General features: G+C 37.1%; 1 protein-coding gene, 2 long non-coding RNA genes and 3 other non-coding genes across 12 annotated transcripts in view; 1 reads left to right on the top strand and 5 right to left on the bottom strand.

The window, feature by feature from the left end:
* LOC127985659 (methionine adenosyltransferase 2 subunit beta) overlaps positions 1–19,403 on the bottom strand; it is a 60,742-nt gene that overhangs the window by 3,275 nt on the left and 38,064 nt on the right. For 2 of the 7 annotated variants that reach the window (XM_052587705.1, XM_052587708.1), the window contains exons 1-2: positions 2,763–2,896; positions 52–246 (exon numbers count right to left, since the gene is read on the bottom strand). In XM_052587705.1, the coding sequence (XP_052443665.1) occupies positions 52–246; positions 2,763–2,792 (225 nt within the window). In that variant the 5' untranslated portion in view covers positions 2,793–2,896. Of the gene's footprint in view, positions 1–51; positions 247–1,971; positions 2,515–2,762; positions 2,897–13,933; positions 13,953–14,613; positions 14,659–19,403 lie in introns of those variants that run through there. The other 5 variants (XM_052587703.1, XM_052587707.1, XM_052587704.1 and 2 more) reach the window with 5 other exon arrangements.
* LOC127985671 (uncharacterized) overlaps positions 425–19,403 on the top strand; it is a 124,367-nt gene continuing 105,388 nt past the window's right edge. Inside the window, exon 1 of the long non-coding RNA XR_008160679.1 lies at positions 425–723. This is a non-coding gene — a long non-coding RNA (uncharacterized LOC127985671). The remainder of the gene's footprint in view (positions 724–19,403) is intronic.
* trnav-aac (transfer RNA valine (anticodon AAC)) lies at positions 3,208–3,280 on the bottom strand. The gene has a single exon. It is a non-coding gene; the product is annotated as a tRNA-Val (tRNA).
* Positions 4,752–4,824, bottom strand: trnav-cac (transfer RNA valine (anticodon CAC)). The gene has a single exon. It is a non-coding gene; the product is annotated as a tRNA-Val (tRNA).
* Positions 9,851–13,978, bottom strand: LOC127985669 (uncharacterized). Its single transcript, XR_008160677.1, has 2 exons — positions 13,832–13,978; positions 9,851–10,003 (listed from the first exon to the last, which is right to left on the bottom strand). It is a non-coding gene; the product is annotated as an uncharacterized LOC127985669 (long non-coding RNA).
* Positions 15,072–15,144, bottom strand: trnav-cac (transfer RNA valine (anticodon CAC)). Its single transcript has one exon. It is a non-coding gene; the product is annotated as a tRNA-Val (tRNA).

Below are 19,403 nucleotides of genomic sequence, written 5' to 3'. Positions count from 1 at the left end.
AAAACATCAGACATGTATAGAATGAAAAAAAAAAGTTAAAAGTTGAGTTACCTGAAACCCCTGAATGACCCCTCGCACTGCATCATCATCCAGGAGATTACACTTCAGGAAACAAGGCCGGGCACGGTTGTAGCCACATCCCAAAGCATCCCAGTCATTGTTCTTGAACTCCTTGTAAACAGCACGGCCCAGAAGCCCTGTTGCACCAGTTACAAGAACGCGCCGGTATGGAGTGTAGACTTCATCCTAAATATCAGAACCAAGTAAACATACCCTAGTAGTATGCATACATAGCTGAGATATGATGTTCATTTTATATGATGTACATTTTTTATCTGCAAGATGTCAGATGCAATCTATATGTTTGCAGTAGAAAACAGATGCAATCTGTCTGAGAAGCATATTTTCTTAATAATTGATAATTGTATCCATCCATTGGATGTATATTATATAACACATAATCGTTGTGTCTATGAGATGTTTTATTTTATTATATTATTATCATTTATTTTAAATATTTGATAAAACGATATCATGTCCGAGATGTGATTGACAATCTAAAAACCAATAAGAGTCGTCCTTCGCAGAATCTGGACACGCCCCTACAACATCATTGGTATACGATATCAGTTCGCGGGGTTTAATGACAACTGATGGAAAAATCCAATGTGGATGAGTGATTGGGTTTACTGTGACGACTTCAAATATCAAAAGAGAAGAAAGGTAAGATATTATAACGTTCTTGTGACGTTAATTAGTATCTAGCTTTTGTCGTGTTGATGAACTGTAATACTGAAGTTAAAGTTTAAGACTTTAAGCGGAGTTACATGATACTAGGCCTCATTTACGGTTTACCTCAGATGTTCGAGAGTCACTTATTTCATTGTGTGAGGTAACTTATATTTAATATTTTGTTATTATAAAGACGTTGTCTTGGTAATTTAAATTACCTGTGTATGGGTTTTTATTCTTAGAAGAAATTCAATTTTTCAGTACAAGTATACATCTAGAGGAGTTATATTTGTAACGAAAGTAAGTAATTTTGTTTATATTATACGATTGTTAGAGTACAAGTTTTTCACCGAGTTTATGGTGATATAGACAATTGGAAATGGCCTTAGAAAATTACATTGGTATTAAAATAGCTTTCAAAGCCTCATACGTGAGCACAATCCACTATAAACTTCCTCAATCAGCTAATCCTCTAAAACAAAAAAGCAAAGAACCTTTTTCATATAAAATTTTCATTCATAAATTACACAATTTGCAAATATTTGAAATCTGCAGCCTCACAAGCTGACACACGAAATTGTTCAATGCAGTCGATGCTGAAGCTGCAGCACTCGAGTGTTTATTAGTCGATGAAGCCACCCTCAGGACATTTAGTGGAACTACAGCTGGGTTGGACTACGGTTGTTTTGTTGTAGAAAGTTCTCTCATTATAGATGTACACAATCCATTTACACACGTTGTTGGCATAGGTGTTATTTTTGCACTAGACAGACATGCGTTTTAATTCCATCTTACTGAGTGGAGTTGAATTTGTACTGCAACTCGAAATCAACTGACTTGTACCATAGACACTTAAAAGGAAACTGGTTAATATAATTAACCGACAGAGGGCTTAAATGGCACTGTGTACACATCAGTCTAGAGTTTTTGATGAGCCCTAAATAAAAATGAAATATATCACACAATCAGAATAATTTTTCGGGTAACGTTAGTACTCATATTGCTTTTTACTGATAAACAATGCAAGCATCATCAGCTGCGTTCATCTCATCACAACTGAACGGAAAATATGCCAGAACGATAACACACGATTTGTCTTTTTTTGTATTAACGTTAAACCAGAAAACTATACCGAATAGCTCGCCTTTGGTTATAAGGCATTCGTCTGAATTAAAGTTGCTTTCGGCTTGTATACCATGATGGTGCTTCCTTAGAAATTAACCAACAATCTTAACTTACCTGAACAAGCTCAACGTGCCCTGGTTTGAAATGTATTTTAAGCTCTTTTTCTCTGATACTCATTTCAGTGTGGCTATTGTTATCATATCTTGGAGGAGAGAACTCTATTTCTAATGCGCCACTCAATCCTTAAACCCTCTTGTAACGGGTGGCTCGTGCTGTCAAAATAGGCCCGTGTCCGTTATGATCGCTAGAACATACGCACGTTAGTCTGACGCCTGTTTATGTTTTGCAGATTATCGAATTTCTATGCCATCCTTGCAGTGTAAACAACTGCTTTTGGCCAAAACAAGACAAGTGTTCTAGCGCATCATAGCTGCGCACTTTTGTGCAGTCTCTATGCGGTTGAGTTTCGCTTTAGTTCGCTTCAGCCGTTTTATGTTCCAGCATCTAAGACTGTCCTCAGTATAAATATCGGCATAATCGTAAATAAAAAATATGTAATAGGAATTACAGAATACTGAAACACTTTATACAAGTAAAACTTTAAAATAGATTGACGGCGGAATGCGAATGAGTTCCCAAAATAGAGCCAAATCCGGCGATACAAAGCTAAGTTAATGGTCATAAAACGTTTCCAAACAACTTGAAATCGTATATATTTAGTTTTCACCCTGAAACACAGATTTCTATAATATAAACGTCGTTAGAATAATACATTTACCAAAGAACAGAATTAACTGTTTTATTAGCTTCATACAGAGATGAAGCTGAAATCTGTAAATCTCTAAACATTATATTGAGGCTACCTTAGATCACATACATGCTACATAAATCCATGTAAATTTTACCTGATAATCCCCGTAGTTAAAACCAGGCATATTTGGACTACATGCAGGTGAAGTATGAAGCCTTTAGCATGAAAATTCTTTTCCAAGTCCTTTTTCTGCAGTACCAATGTTGATTTCAGAATAAAAGTCCTGGTCTGTGTTCATATAGAAGTCCCAACTGTGGGCCATTTCTTTTTCTTTCTTTCTTTCTTTTTTTCTTTCTTTCTTTCTTTCTTTCGTAATTTTTTTTAGATAATACTATATTTTTATCCCAGTCAGTAACAAAAATTTATATTCAAGAATTATTAATATATATATTTTTTTCTGTGTAGGGATAGAGTGAAAAGTGGTATCTAGATATTTATGTTACTGGTTGATGTTATGTTGGTATGTTTCCGGCCTGTGTACTTAACTGTACATTCTTAGTGTGAATAGTATTTTGAGAAGCGTGGGGGAAAAAAAGGGTTGTTTCCGCCCGGTTTCGAACCGGGGACCTTTCGCGTGTTAGGCGAACGTGATAACCACTACACTACGGAAACCATGTGCAAGGTATTGTGGGTATTTTTATTTTTATACGTAAAATTACAATCATGGATAACTATTAAGAAATGTTAAAAAATTCATCTTCAATTAAAAATAAAAAAAGCACCCAATCATGTATTACAATGGTTTCTGAAGTATCACGTGAGTAATTGCTGCTGTACAGGATTAAATTATATTTTAAAATATATTTCAATAGATTTATTATTATTAGAACAATAGTTATTTTAATCTGTAATACTATTTCACAACATTAGTGTTTTTACCAAATTTTGGAGCACATAAATGCAGACTTTGTGAACATGCAGACTTTGTGAAGAGACTTAATAAAAAAAGACAGATACTGTACTATTAAATCTCAGTAAAGGTAGACAGTTAAACAAAGGCCACATGAATAAAAATTAAAGAGTAACTAAACCCTAAACCAACTTTTTTTAGTTAATGATCTATAAGAATGAGGCTTTATTAGTGCTGTTCATTATTTCGAGTAACTTTTTTGACATTTGAGTATAAAGTGTTTTAATTCTACAATATATGGTGTATAAACGTCTGAGTGCTGCCCTCTTCAGGTTGAACGGTGGCTACTGCAGTTTATTTTTCCTATTGGATGTTGCGGTGGCAAGTGATGTAAGTGGTGGCAGGTGACGTTAGCAGTTTCCAGCTCACCACGCCCCTTGGTACGAGCTACCACGCCCTTGGCAGTATAAACCATCTTGTTCCGTAAAAATCACTAGCGAGTCAGGAGTTGGAATTGCGAGTATTGAAAACGACCAGGATAGACTATTATAGCATCTATTTAGCATATCAATTATATAGTTATTTAGATCTTCAAGTTAGTGTAGATTTATCTGTATTTAGTACAGTGGTCAGGATGGTACGTAGGTGTAGAGTTGCTGGTTGTGACAGCACTGCTGGACTGCATAGTTTTCCAGCAGACATTAAAATTAGGCGCCAGTGATTGCATGCACTTGGCCTGGAAGACTGTGAGTTCCCGTCTTGAGCTGGAGTGTGCAAACTGCATTTTACACGGGATTGCTTCTCCAACACAATGGAGGTGGAAATGGGCTTCTACACACAGCTCATGCTGAAAAGCGACGCGGTGCGGGAGTTAAGACCGCAGTTTGAGCCAGTTGCTCGAATTGATATGAACAAACACCTCGACATCCTCCACTTCAGATGAAGGTAGGTGAGAAAAGTCCTCTACTTCAAACGATCACTCTGTTGCAAAGCTAATTGCGTCATTACAGTCACTCTCCATTTTAGCGTCTCTGACAGCAGCTGACAATCAATCCGTCACTGTGGGTCTCAGGTTCACGCCGCTCTCGCTCAGCCCTGCCCTCGGTTAGCCCCTCTATCTCCGCTGTGATCTGCCCACTTTTCAGCATTTTTCAAATATTGTCAGTGGGTGGAGTCAGGCTCTGACCAGGGGTTTAGTTACACTTTAAAAATTCTTCAGTAAAAAATAAAAGTTGTTTCCGCCCGGTTTCGAACCGGGGACCTTTCGCGTGTGAGGCGAACGTGATAACCACTACACTACGGAAACCACATGTCTCCCCTGCTTTGCATATTTCTACTCGTAATCTATCACACTTAATATAGGTAATAAAGATACTTTACACATGAATGCAAATAGGAATATTTAGCAATATAGCTCAAATCTGTCAGTAGTGTTTGATCTCTTAACATTCCAAATGTGTGTTATTGTGGGAGTAACACACCTCAGTACTCAAGGGGGCGCTAGAGTTAACTTCACCTATTGGTTCTTGATGTTTTCATTCCAGATGTGTTGGTAATAAGGTAGCCAAGAATAACTAGATGCATCCCAAATTGCATCCTTATGCATTGTTCTGAGGGCTTGCAAAATTATGTAGCACAAAATTAATTTAACTAACACAAATAAAAAAAGACATCAGCTGAACTTTACTGCGGACAAATCAACATGATCAGCAAAAACTAGTAGCATGTAGGGATGTAAAGATTCACATTTGAAATTTAAAAGGAATATATGGGAAGTTTGGGGAATTTATTGGAATTAATTGGAAATTTGAAGTAGGGGTGTGCGAAATCGCAATTTGAGACATTGCGATTGGCTAATCGCAAAAGCCTGTGAAGAGCCGTTCACAATTGTCACACTTACATAGCCTGTTTTTAATGCTCTGTATATATCCGCGCATGGCCCTGCACCGCAAATCTCCATGAGCGGATCTGGCAGTATGGATGAGGCTTGACGCACACGCGGAAACCTGCATCAACTCGCGCCTGGCTCTGCGTTTAAAACTGATGTAAAATCAGCCCAACTGCTTGCTAATTTCACTTGATGAAATAATACATTCAGCACATTTTCCACTTGTTCTTGAAATCCCAAATACAATGTAACAAAATACTTTAATAATTGACTAAAGAAATACAGTTCTTTTATTTAGATAAAAAAATAATCTTTCCAGTGAAATTCAGTAATTAAGTTAATTCTGTAAAAGTAGTTATACCATTATAATCTTGTCTGCTGAAAAAAACAAAACAAACAAACAACAACAAAAAATAGAATAGAACCCCTCCCAAAACAATTGAAAATTTTATATATTTCAGGGTTATGATGGGAATTGTATTGGTTTTAAAGGTCCCATTTTTTTGTGCTTTTTTGAAGCTTTGATTGTGTTTACAGTGTGCAATATAACATGTGTTCATGTTTCGCCTGTAAAAAACACAGTATTTTTCACACAATTCACCTATATGTATACCGCTGTTTTCACCGTCATAAAGACGGGCTGATGACTTCCTCGTTCTATAAAGTCCCTCCTTCAGAAACACGTAACAAGTTCTGATTGTGCCAGTGGTTCCTGTGTTGTGATACACTTACCGGTTGTGTTCCATAAACAACGCCTTCTCCAGACAAAGAGAGAACTGCTCCATCTTTCAGGAATAATCTTTGTGCGAATCCGGCATTAAACTGATTGAGATTGAGGAAGCTCGCTGTCCTCAGCAAAATGTGCTGCACATAGTTTTACATGTGGATTATAATTTTAATCATTAAAGGGGGGGGGGTGAAATGCTCGTTTTCACTCAATATCCTGTTAATCTTGAGTACCTATAGAGTAGTACTGCATCCTTCATAACTCCAAAAAGTCTTTATTTTTATTATATTTATAAGAGAAAGATAGTCTGTACCGATTTTTCCCGGAAAAACACGAGCGTCTGGAGGTGTGATGTGTGGGCGGAGCTAAAGAATCACGAGCGACAGTAGGCTTTTGAGTTGAGAGCATGTGGAAGCTGTGACACAGATCCAGAGGCTGAAATTTAACAAGAGCAGCATCAGCAAAGGCGTCTCTATGTGGTATGTACTGAAACTGTATATATTTGCTTAGCGGTTTTGGAAAATGACTAAGTTCCACTTTAAGCTGTACATGTGGAAAGTGCAGTTTGATGACAACATCGCATGTTGTTTACTTGATGTGCTTACGCGCCGATAGCTAAGTTAACAACACAGAGATATTTCAAGCAGTTTTACTCACCGCATGTGGTTGCAACACACGATCGTGACCCTTTTTCGTTGGGACTGCATTATCCTTAAGAAATAAACAATGTGCAAATCCGGCGTCAAACTGGTCCTTGTTTGTAAAACCAGCATCTTCGAAATGCCCTGGCATTGCCCTGGCAACCAAAAACACACTTCTTTTGTGACTTTTCGCGACGCTCTCGCAAATGCCGCGAATGTGAATGCCTGTGCTCATTCTCTCAGTGCTCTGCTATACGGGAGCACGCGCTCTTCCGACAGAAGTGCCTTAGGACCCATATAAGGAAATTCCGCTCCATCTAACGTCACACAGAGCCATACTCGAAAAAAAACTTTCCGAAACTTGTGACAAACCGGAAGAGGTTTTTTTGGAACAAAAATACTCCTTCAAACGTACAACTTAATTTTAGAAACTTTTTAGAGACCATGTGGGCGGAGGTTAGTCAAAAAACTGTTTTAGTGATGTCATTACTGCAGGAACTACAGTTTAAAACATTGGTGGGATGTAATATGGCAGATGGCAACCAATAGATCAACTGTAATTCCTATTGGAATAATGCCAAAAACAAAAATATATTTTGTAATGGTTTAATGAAAACTGTAAGAATTTCCTTTTTCTTTTTTTCAGCTGGCTAATGATAGTCATACTGTGCTGCACATTATTGACAATATTGAGTTGAGGCTTGACTTTGCGAAGTTAAAATCGCAAATCAAATTGCAATCACAATATCTGTCAAAAAAAAAAAACGCAAATAGATATCTTCCCCATATCACACAGCGTTATATATATATATTTATATTTTAGGGCTGGTAAGCGATTGCAATTTTTAATGTAATTAATTACATGATGTGGTGGTTAATTAATCTAATTAATTGCACATCAAATTTGGAGAAATTACTGTGAAAAGATCATTTAAAGTCGTTGTGCAAGGCATCAAACAGAGATTACAAAAAGTAGGTTCAGCAAGAAATATTTAGTTTGAGAACATTTATTACATATACTCTTTTGGACAATGTGAGTAAATGATGACAGAATTGTCATTTTTGGTTGGGTGAACTATAACTTTAATAATTTATTTTCTCAATTTTATTATTATTACTGTGGAAATATAAAATTATTTCTTTAATGAAAAAATACTCTAATAATAAACTAAAACTGCCAGTAGGTGGTGGTAAATGTCTTTATGGGCCTTTCACACAGGACACGGTATGCGCTGTGCTGCACTATAAAACCCATTCATCTCAATGGCTTGTGCCGCGCAAGGACGTTTTGTTGCTGCGTCGACCTAAGCACAAGCGCAGCGGTGCGCATCATTTGCGTGCTTGCGCGCACGCCACGGTCAAAGTTCAAAATAGTTCAACTTTTGCCGCTGCGCTCTGTGACGATTACCAGCGCGACCAATAGAATCGAGGGATCCAAACAAGCACAGAAATCAAAATGGATGAACGGCTAGTACTGTGTGTGTGTCAGAATTTCCTGAGCTGTACGATACAAGTTTGCGGTCGTACCCACAGCCTTCTTCCTTGCTTCTCTCTTAATTTTCATCAGCAGGACTAGCGCTATCGCTCGCTTACAATGGGACAGATACATTTTTGCTGCTGACCGAAAGGAGGAACAACAAACTATGAAAGAGCTCCCGCTAAAAGTTTTTAAAACTCCACCTACGCCATAGTGCAGCACAGCGCAAATCGCGTTGTATCTAAAGGGCAACGCTGAACCCAGCGGCAAGCCGCGCGCAGACCGCGTCCTGTGTGAAAGGCCCATTAATGATAACTCATAACTCAACTTATATTTGTCATATCTTGATTTTGCTGGCTAGATAGCTACTGTATAAAAACTATTTGGTATTTACTAGTTAAACTTGGAAAAAGCATATGATAAAGCGCATGTCAATACATTAAAGAGAACTATTAATGTATTGACATGCAGTTAATGTGAACTAAAATACACTTTAATGTCAGTTAACAATACACTTAAGTGTAAATTAAATGTTATGTTTTTGACCATATAAATGCATATTATTTGTAACTAATTTCAAATATATTACAACTTAAAATTACATTAATTGCAATTAGTTTAACTTTTGAGTGATATTTTTGAACCATTTAAGTGGGATTTTAGTATATTTCATATGTGATTTGAAATATGGTAAATATGTACTTCTGAACAAGCAATTAATGTGAACTGAAATATAATTCAACGTCATATATCTCTGGGAATAAAGTTGAAATTTTGTATATTAAATAATAATAATAATAATAACCTCTTAATAACCTTATTACAATCAAAGCAAAAACACAAAATGATAAACCCTCTACATTTATTGACAAATCAATCTCTAAAACAAATACACTAAAATGCTTTTTGCTGATGCGCTAGAAAAACTGAACACTATACAGTTACAACACTTCAACTTACTTATTAGAAAGAGTTTGGAGAACAATGCAAATTTCACCATCATGGAAAACACCATCTTCAAGATGTCTAAATCTGTTTCCTCATCGGGGACCTAAAAATGTCCACACAGTCAAAATTTACTGGTATTACTATACTTGTGGAGTCATTTGGTCGCCATAACATATAGGATTACTAACACACAAACAACACACATTTAAAAAAAAGAAAAAGAAAATTATCTATGCATGTACAACAAACGAGACCTTATTGTAAAACATGACCAAAGTGGGTTAGTTGTACCCCTGGTTTCACAGACAAGGCTTAAGACCAGCCTGAGGCTAAAATGTAATTCTGAGCTGTTTCAACTGATATAAACTTGCACTGACTGATCTTTAAAAATACCAGTGCCTTTGTTTTGTCTCAAGATGCACACCAGTAATGATTTTTTTCTATGGCATGTCAAGGAAAATGACTTAAATGTCCTAACTGAACTCTGATCTGGCTAAGTTTAAGCCCTGTCTGTGAAACCAGGCCATTAGTTCTCAAACTTCTACTAGCACCAACATTAAACAGGACTGAACATTTTCTTATAAAATCTTACTCCAGCATTAGTGAATGCAAGTTTGACTAAATAAATAAATACATTTAAAAAAAGAACTCCAGATGAACTTGCTGGGACGTGCTGTCTGTCAGTGTCCCAGAAGCTCTTCATCGGAAGTAAACTTCACATGTCATGAAGCTGCATACCATCTCTCCTCAGTCTGTGTGAATGGAAAAAACGATCCAAAGAGTCAGGAAAATCCAAACAACTTCCTTGAGGAAAGAAAGAACAATTGTTATAAAACATATCCAGCCATTATAAATGGTTCAGTTGAGTGAAAGCAATAGACACAGTTTCAGTCCAAAGTTTATATAAACCTTGCAGTATCTACAAAATGTTAATAATTTAAGCAGTAAGAGGGTAGAGAGGCAGAATAATAATAATTAAAAAAATGCAATTACTTCTCTGATGAAGCAGTATATTCTGCAAGATGTTTGTAAACTTTTGACCACATCTGCATCACCTAAGATCTGAAACGATTCCTCGAGTAACTCGATTAAATCGATTAAAAAAATCGAGTAACTCGATTAAAAGCCTCTTTTAATTCATTTTAAATCTCATGTCAGGTTCTTTTGCAATGATTTTTTCAATGTGACACAACGCGTTTACGTCACCCACAAAGCGGAAGGAGACACAAGCGCTGCATCCAAAATCGCATACTGCAAGGAGTCAGCAGTGTTTTGATTTGAGGGAGCGGGCAAACGTAAAGAGAACGTCATGGCATGTGTCCATTGCAAGATAGAGCTGGCATACCACAACTAGGGCCCTATGATTTCCGCGATGCAGAAAACACGGAGGGAATCGCGGAATCCAGTCATAAAAACGGAATTTACAGTTTAACGCGGGATGGCATGGAATTTGCCAAATTTTGAATGAATTCATAAAAAATAGGCCATTACACTTACATCAAATCACAATAAGGAATAATATCTTTACATATTAAGTTGGAACCGTCTATTTAAATATGAATCCTGCATGTTCTGCGTGTCTCTGTTAATGAATGGAGCAAAAGCGCATCTTCCTTTATTAACACAAGGAAACGCGCGTGACGCTCGTGGTAATTTCAGCGTCTGCTGTCTCACTAAATAAGGACATGAACACATGAAGAACATCTCGAGAACTGCTCTGACAGTCACTTCATGAGCATTTGACCATTAGATTTGAGTAAATCTAGCGTCACATCACATACACAGAACTGTAAAGGTACATCAACCCGTAAAAAGTCCGGTTTAGTTTAAATCAAGTATTTGCCAGAGATGTATCACTATTGTTCAGCAGAATGTACATAGCCTACAAAATGTACATTCACAAAAATCAAACATTTTTTTTTTAAGGTTTAATCATACAGCATTTCTTCCATGTTTTATTTTTAGTAGTAAATCCCTTTTGTTTACCAAAAAGTTACATTTGCTTAATTTTCAATAATTAAAAGATTAATGTTTATAAATTAATGTTTTATGTGTTTAATGTTTAATGTGCATCTCAGAAAATACTTTATTTAAAACCCCAAATGAATGGCACTTAAATGCATTTAATTACAGACAGAGAAACAATGGGTAATAATTAAATGTTTATTTTTGATGTATACATTGCATTCTATGCATTTAAATAATTAAAATATTTGTTTTTCTAAAAAAGGAAACTTAGTTGTTCATTTTAAGAAACCCAGCAGTCTTATTTTCTCTTGCATAATTAATATTGCACTTTAATTAAGCAAAAACACATTTTATCTGATTACTCGATTAATCGATGATATTTTTGGTAGAATACTCGATTACTAAAATATTCGATAGCTACAGCCCTAATCTGAATTAACATTACCACAATCTTCAGGGCAACACTGTGGTAGAATACTCGGAGATAGATGTTCCTTCAGATTTCCCATAAACCGCAGAATTCCTGACCACACCATTTTCATTGACACTGGGCTTTAAAAATAGATAACATTTTTACAAACATTGATTATTCCTAATTTAGGAACTCTTCCAATTACCAAAAATATATAAATATCCCTTTTTTATTATTATATATTTGTGACGAGTGGGGCAGGGGCGAGAGCCGTGGGAACGGGGCGAGGCCAGTGGAGAGATGAGCAACACCTGCTCGACCCAGCGGTCAATATAAAGGATATAAAACAGGAGCGACGACAGTGAAGGTATGAGAAAGGACCAGGCCTGGGTTTTATTTTATGTTTAGATTTTTTTTTTTTTTTTTTTTTTGACAATCAAACTGAATCTTTAATAATAAAATAAACACAAAACAGCACGGCAGCCCCTCACGGACGACTGCCGCGCACAAACAAAATAAATCCAGGCCTGGTCCTTTCTCGTCCTTCACTGTCATTGCTCCTGTTTTATATCCTTCCATGTCCTCCGTGGGACTCGAGACCGGTGGGTCGAGTAGGTGTCGCTCATTTCTCAATCACTCCACCGGCCTCGCCCCAATTCCCATGGCTCTCGGCCCCGCCCCATTCCCGAGACTGCGCTCTTCTCCACCCTCCGGGGGGGGGACGGTCACAGTGACCTGCGGGAACCTGGGGGTAGGACAGACGAGGCGAGAGAAAAGGAGATGGAAGGATGAGGAGTGACAGAGACGAGAGAGAGAGGAGAAAAAAAAGAAAAAATTCCGGTTCCCAGACGCACTGCCGCTCGGCCCTCCACCAGCTTGGTGATCTCCTCCGCGGTGGCACTGGAAGGCCCTCGGCGGACGGCACAACACTACTCCACCGCCCGGTGGGTGGCGGCGGCAATTGTTTTTAGTCCACACACGCGATCACATTCCGATATCAGAATGCATTCAGAGATAAATTATGTGATTAATTCAACTTCTTGAGTTCATATAGCAAGAACTGCCGCATTATGGTGAAAGCCACATGAATGGCAAGACTAAATTAAGGATAAAGAAAACGTATATGAAGATATACATACTTGATTCATCGTCTACAGCACATAATGTCTCATCTGTACTCATCAAAACGTGACGCTTCATTGTCCTCTACTCGTTTGTTTCTTCTCTCACACATCGTGACGATTACACAAACATGGCGCACGGCACATTTTTCAAAAACTGCTGAAGTAGTGCGCCGTCATGACATAATATTTTGGCGCATGCTCATTAAACAAACAAATACTGCGTGGTTACCTATTATTTCAAGCTTTCCATTTCTACTGAAGTTCAGGTTGCTCTAATTCGTTGTGTGGTTAGTCCAAAGACTATGGTTAGACTCATTCACCTAGCTAAAAGTCATTTTTACAGTGCAGATTAGCCTATGTTACAAACCAAATGTAGTCTATTTGAATCCAAATTAATTTGGTTTAGATTCGTTAATCTTTTGCTTGCAATTAATGCACTTAAATGTGTGTTTAAATGACTTAGAACAACATAATGATATTGAAAGTATTCTGTAAATTATGGTACTATTAAATACAAATACATTACTTTCAGAAAATATTATGTAGAAAATGTAATTTATAGAATTCATAGAGCAGGAGCTGGTGATGAAATTTCATCAAGTTTTATTGGAGTATACTGTATAAGAAAATGTATTGAAGTTTATTTTTATTAATTGCATTAATGCACATAGTATATATTATAGTCTAAATAGTAATACATTTAAAATACATTAACAAATGTAATTTTAGAGAACACACTTAAGTTGAAATTAAAATCAATTATTTTACATGTGCTTTAGTATATTGTAAAATATAAAAAAATAAGTGTACTTCTTTAAAATACAATAAAATCATAATTATGTCAAATGTATAAGTAATACTTAATTAGACATTATCATAAAGTGAAATTTTTCTAAAGTGCACTTAACTATGTTAAGACCTATTGTCAATAAAGTGTAATCTCTAAGTACACTAAAGTGGCCTTTAATTTACAATTATATGATATTACCTGCAAATGCACTTTTAAAAAAGTATACTTTTAAGATTGGAAGTACACAAGTATACTTTTAATACAATTAAGCACACTTCTTTTTCACTAGGGTACCATGATGGTGCTTCCTTAGAAATTGACCAACAATCTTAACTTACCTGAACAAACTCAACGTGCCCTGGTTTGAAATGTATCTTAAGCTCTTTATCTCTGATACTCATTTCAGTGTGGCTATTGTTATGATGTCTTGGAGTAGAGACCTCTATTTCTAATGCGCCACTCAATCCTAAAAACCCTCTTGTAACGGGTGGCTTGTGCTGTCAAAATAGGCCCGTGTCCGTTATGATCGCTAGAACATACGCACGTTAGTCTGACGCCTGTTTATGTTCTGCAGATTAGCGAATTTCTATGCCGTCCTTGCAGTGTAAACAACAGCTTTTGGCCAAATCAAAGACAAGTGTTCTGGCGCATAATAGCTGCGCACTTTTGCGCAGTTTCTATGGGGCTGAGTTTCGCTTTAGTTCGCGTCAGCTGTTTTATGTTCCAGCATCTAAGACTGTCATCAGTATAAATATCGGCATAATCTTAAATGAATAAGTAATAGGAATTACAAAATACTGAAAGACTCTATAGAAGTTAAACTTTAAAATAGATTGACGGCAAAATGCGAATGAGTTCCCAAAATAGAGCAAAATCCGGCGATACAAAGCTAATGGTCATAAAACGTTTCTATCTTGAAATCGTGTATATTTAGTTTTCACCCTGAAACACAGATTTCTATAATATAGATGTCATTAGAATAATACATTTACCAAAGAACAGAATTGACTGCTTTCTTAGCTTCACACAGAGATGCAGCTGAAATCTGTAAATTTCTAAACATATATATAGAGGCTACATTAGATCACATACATGCGACATGAATCCATGTAAATTTTACCTGATAATCTCCGTAGTTAAAACCAGGCATATTTGGAATACATGCAGGTGAAGTATGAAGCCTTTAGCATGAAAATGTTTTTCCAAGTCCTTGTTCTGCAGTACCAATGGTGATTTCAGAATAAAAGTCCTGGTCTGTGTTCATATAGAAGTCCCAACTGTGGGCCATTTCTTTCTTTCTTTCTTTCTTTCTTTCTTTCTTTCTTTCTTTCTTTCTTTCGTAATTTTTTAGATAAAACTATATTTTTATCCCAGTTAAATTGTCAGTAACAAAAATTTATATTCAAGAATTATTAATATATATTTTTTTCTTTGTAGGGATAGGGTGAAAAGGGGTATCTAGATATTTATGTTACTGGTTGATGTTATGTTGGTATTTTTAAACGTTTCTGGCCTGTGTACTTAACTGGACATTCTTAGTTTGAATGGTATTTGGAGAAGTGTGGGGGAAAAAAGGGTTGTTTCCGCCCGGTTTCGAACCGGGGACCTTTCGCGTGTGAGGCGAACGTGATAACCACTACACTACGGAAACCGCATGTGTACCCTGCTATGCATATGTCTATTCGTAATCTATCACACTTAATATAGGTAATAAAGATACTTTACACATGAATGCAAATAGGAATATTTAGCAATATAGCTCAAATCTGTCAGTAGTGTTTGATCTCTTAACATTCCAAATGTGTGTTATTGTAAGAGTAACGCACTTTAGTACTCAAGGGGGCGCTAGAGTTAACTTAAATAATAACTTTAATCATTTATTTTCTTAAATTTATTATTATTACTGTAAAAATATAAAATTATTTATTTATTGAAATGATTCTCTAATAATAAACTAAAACTGCCATTAGGTGGTGGTAAATGTCTAAATGAAAACTCACTTATATTTGTCATATCTTGATTTTACTGGCTAGATAGCTACTGTATAAAAACTGTTTGGTATTTGCTAGTTAAACTTGAATCCGATTGATCAAATATATTTAAAATATCAAAACTTAAATGTAGTCTTTGGGCTCAAATGCAGCAAGTGTGGCTTCAGAGAAAATGGAGGTGAATCCCCCTCTTAGGCATAGACAGTAAAAGAAATGGACACAGCGACCCCATTGGAACTCAATTGAGACAAGTGAAGCCAGGGCTCCAGACTGCGACCAAATGGTCGCATTTTGCGACCAAATTTTGAGAGTGTGTGACTGAATTTTACATCCAGTCGCACATGTGCGACCAGTAGATTTGCACACGCACGCACGCAAACACACACACAAACACACACACACTTGCACACATACTAAAGAGACGCGAGCACACACTCGCGTCTCATTGAGTGATGCCTGTCTGTGAGGCGGCAAATGCGTGTGAGAAGAATAGGGAAATGCCACTGTAAGTGGCTAAAATGTGTGGAGGGGGAGGGGCCTAGAGATAATTGAGTGCGCGTAAACATCTGTGGGAAGGAAACCGAGTCCGAGACAAATATCATCACAACCTGATATGTGCGTGCGTCTGAGCTATGAGCAAGCGAACTATTGATTCGTTCTTCCGACCTGCGGCTAGTGTACCAGTGCCAGAGTCTAGTGTCACCGTCAGATGATGATTCAGATTCAGATGATAAGGGCACCACTCATCCATAGGGGCGCCAGAATGAGTGAACGAGTGAATTTTTTTTTTTACTTTTTTTTTTTTTTTTATAATAGGCTACTATTTAAAAACCATTAATTCGAAACACTTCCAAATAAAGCAAAAAATAAAGTCCGGCTCTTCAATCTTCCCCCGCCCATCGAGTGCTTGAAGTGTGTCAGAAACAGAGCGCGCGCACAATCAGTTGTTGGTAATTTGTTGTGTAGCGTGCCCGACACCGCATCCAATGTAGACAGCACTGCTTTTGTTAACGCACAGCTCGTAGAAACGGGCCTGACAGCTCGCGCCAGTTCTAGACACGGTGAAAGTTTCCTGATTGTGACGGAAGGCCGAATTTACATGACACATTATAAATGAGCATAGTCTGCGATAGATACAGTGCCAAAAAGAAGAGAAGAGGATAAAGACAGAGGTAAAGAAATGTAGTGAAAGAACAATTTATTGCATAGGAGTAAGAAGATACTATGATTTCATGGCAGTTATTTTTACCTTAAACTTAATGTTAGCAGTTGTTCTGAGTTCTGAGTCCCCAGACTGTGATTTTGTACAATCATGTCAGTTTTAAGACGCATTTTTTATTATCACTTTTTTATTAATGTTTTGCTCTACAGTTGTGCAGTTTTGGGGGGATACAGTACAGGCAAAAAGTTTGGAAACATTACTATTTTTAATGTTTTTGAAAGAAGTTTCTTCTGCTCATCAAGCCTGCATTTATTTGATCAAAAATACAGAAAAATGTAATATTGTGATATAATATTACAATTTAAAATTATTTGTTTTCAATTTATTATACTTTAAATTATCATTTATTTCTGTGATGCAAAGCTGAATTTTCAGCATCATTACTCCATTCTTCAGTGTCACATGTGACATCCAGACTATCACATGATCCTTTAGAAATCATTCTAATATGATGATTTATTATGAGTGTTGGAAACAGTTCTGCTGTAATGTGTGTTTGTGTGTGTGTGTGTGTGTGTGTATATATGTATATATATATATGCTAAAGCATGAACACAATGACAGGGTGAAATGGGCTGTGATGCATGGGGCGCCAGGTAAAATCTTGCCTAGGGCAGCAAATAGGTCAGGGCCGGCCCTGGCCCACACTCACCATTTTCGAGAAGACTGGCTGTAAGAATTCAGATGGCTGAGGTACTATAAGCATTAGAACTACTTATCACCAAATACAAAAGCCAGCTCGACCTTCAAAAGAAGAATGGCTTAAAACTTAACAAAACATACAACAACGATACAGCATGCACACAAACTTTTTTACTATGCACATTTTTTATTCTGAGTATATGGAATTTTGTTTACTATTTGTACTGTCGTGACAGCGATGGTGCTGTCAGTTTACCTTGTTGTTGCATCTTCAAAAGTGCAGAATAAAATGTGACACTGAATTTGAAACGGCACATTGTAATTTCTGCATCTATTATTAAAGTATTTATTAGTAATACAGTGGAAATTAGTAGATTTGGTTAGCATGTTGATTTACAGTGTGCGCCCCTAAAATTTTCAGTTGGGGGCCACTGTGCTCCTAGTGAAAAAAGTTAGTCTGGAGCCCTGGAAGCCCATTTTTAGCGTTTTTTAGCACTTCCGTTTCTGACGCGCAGACTCAAACGAAGCTTGACGACGTCAGCAACCTGTCTGACAGATGTAAATCTTCTAGTAGCTGTGCTTGCAAACTGCCATCGTTAATCTTGCAGAGACGACGAGCTTGAGCGGGGAGTTCTTTGGCGTGAGTGAGCAGGAGTAAGTATTCTGATCATTTATATTGTGTAGTATTTTAAAATGTAACGCCAGTACGCCATATTAAGTTAATTGCCTGCGAGCTTCTCCTCCTGTCTGTACGGTAATGCGACACAGTGTCGAGTGGTTATGACACAATCGTTAGCCTATTTTTACAAAAACTGTTTATACGGGGCCATAATGTAACATATAAGGTAATGGAGCCCTTTATACATTGTTGTGTATCTTTAGAAATAAATAATGGACAAATGGAGTCTTTTAACGCCTCAGATGTAAAGTTATCCGCTGTCCAAGTGACGCCAAAATGAATGGGAGTCAATGGGAATGCTAACGCAAGTGAAGTTCTGCTACAAGATGGCGGCACGCAGCCGACTTCAGCTTCCGGTCGACTTCCTTGCCGCCTGCTCTTAGGTGACTAGAGGGGATTGTGTGTGGGGGAGGGTCATTTTTAAGGCTTCTATTTTATAATCTCACCTACATGTTTGTTCCAGTCAATGGATTGTTGAGTCAGTGTATTTGTTTTTACAGGGGTGCAGCCTAATTTAGTTTTTTTTTTCATAGATGTGGAAAAAGCATATGATATGCATTGGAAGGAAGGACTACTAATAAAAATTAAAAACATGGGTATCTCAGGAAGAATGTACAACTGGGATTAGACTTTTTATTTAACTGAACAATTCAGGTTGGATTGGCAGGGGTCAGCAAGTAAGTTTGGCATCGGGACAAAAAACTTTTTTTACCACTAAATTTTTCAATGCAGTCGATGCTGAAGCTGCAGCACTCGGGTGTTTATTAGTCGCTGAAGCGCCACCTTCAGGAAATTTAGTGGAACTACAGCTGGGTTGGACTTCGGTTGTTTTGTTGTAGAAAGTTCTCTCATTATAGATGTACACAATCCATTTACACACGTTGTTGGCATAGGTGTTATTTTTGCACTAGACAGACATGCGTTTTAATTCCATCTTACTGAGTGGAGTTGAATTTGTACTACACGGCCACGACTCAAATGATGTACCTGTGCATCCCGGCAACGTCAGTTCCCTCAGAGTGGGTGTTTTCGGCGGCTGGACTGACGGTAACCAGGTTGCGGTCGCGTCTGACACCAGATCATGTCAACATGCTTATACGGTATTTCTCAACAAAAATCCGTAGACTCGTGCAGAAGTTGTATGCTAGTTACTAAAGTTAGTTATTTTTCATGAGGCTTTAAGTAGCATAATTTGTTACGTTGGTGTAATTGTTAGGAAGGCTAATATCTGGCCTTTTCTTCTGGCTTGGATAGTTTTGAGTTACATTTTGACAAAATCTGTCAGATCTAAGTATTATAATGTTTTTTTTTATGTTATTGTTTAACATGATTCTTTTATCATTATTATTATTTTGGAACAAATGACGTCTCTGTTT

The sequence above is a fragment of the Carassius gibelio genome, chromosome B21 (assembly GCF_023724105.1).
Source record: "Carassius gibelio isolate Cgi1373 ecotype wild population from Czech Republic chromosome B21, carGib1.2-hapl.c, whole genome shotgun sequence".
NCBI lineage: Eukaryota > Metazoa > Chordata > Actinopteri > Cypriniformes > Cyprinidae > Carassius > Carassius gibelio.
Note: the sequence above shows the minus strand (reverse complement) of the source record. Positions and strands in the feature narration are given on the sequence as shown.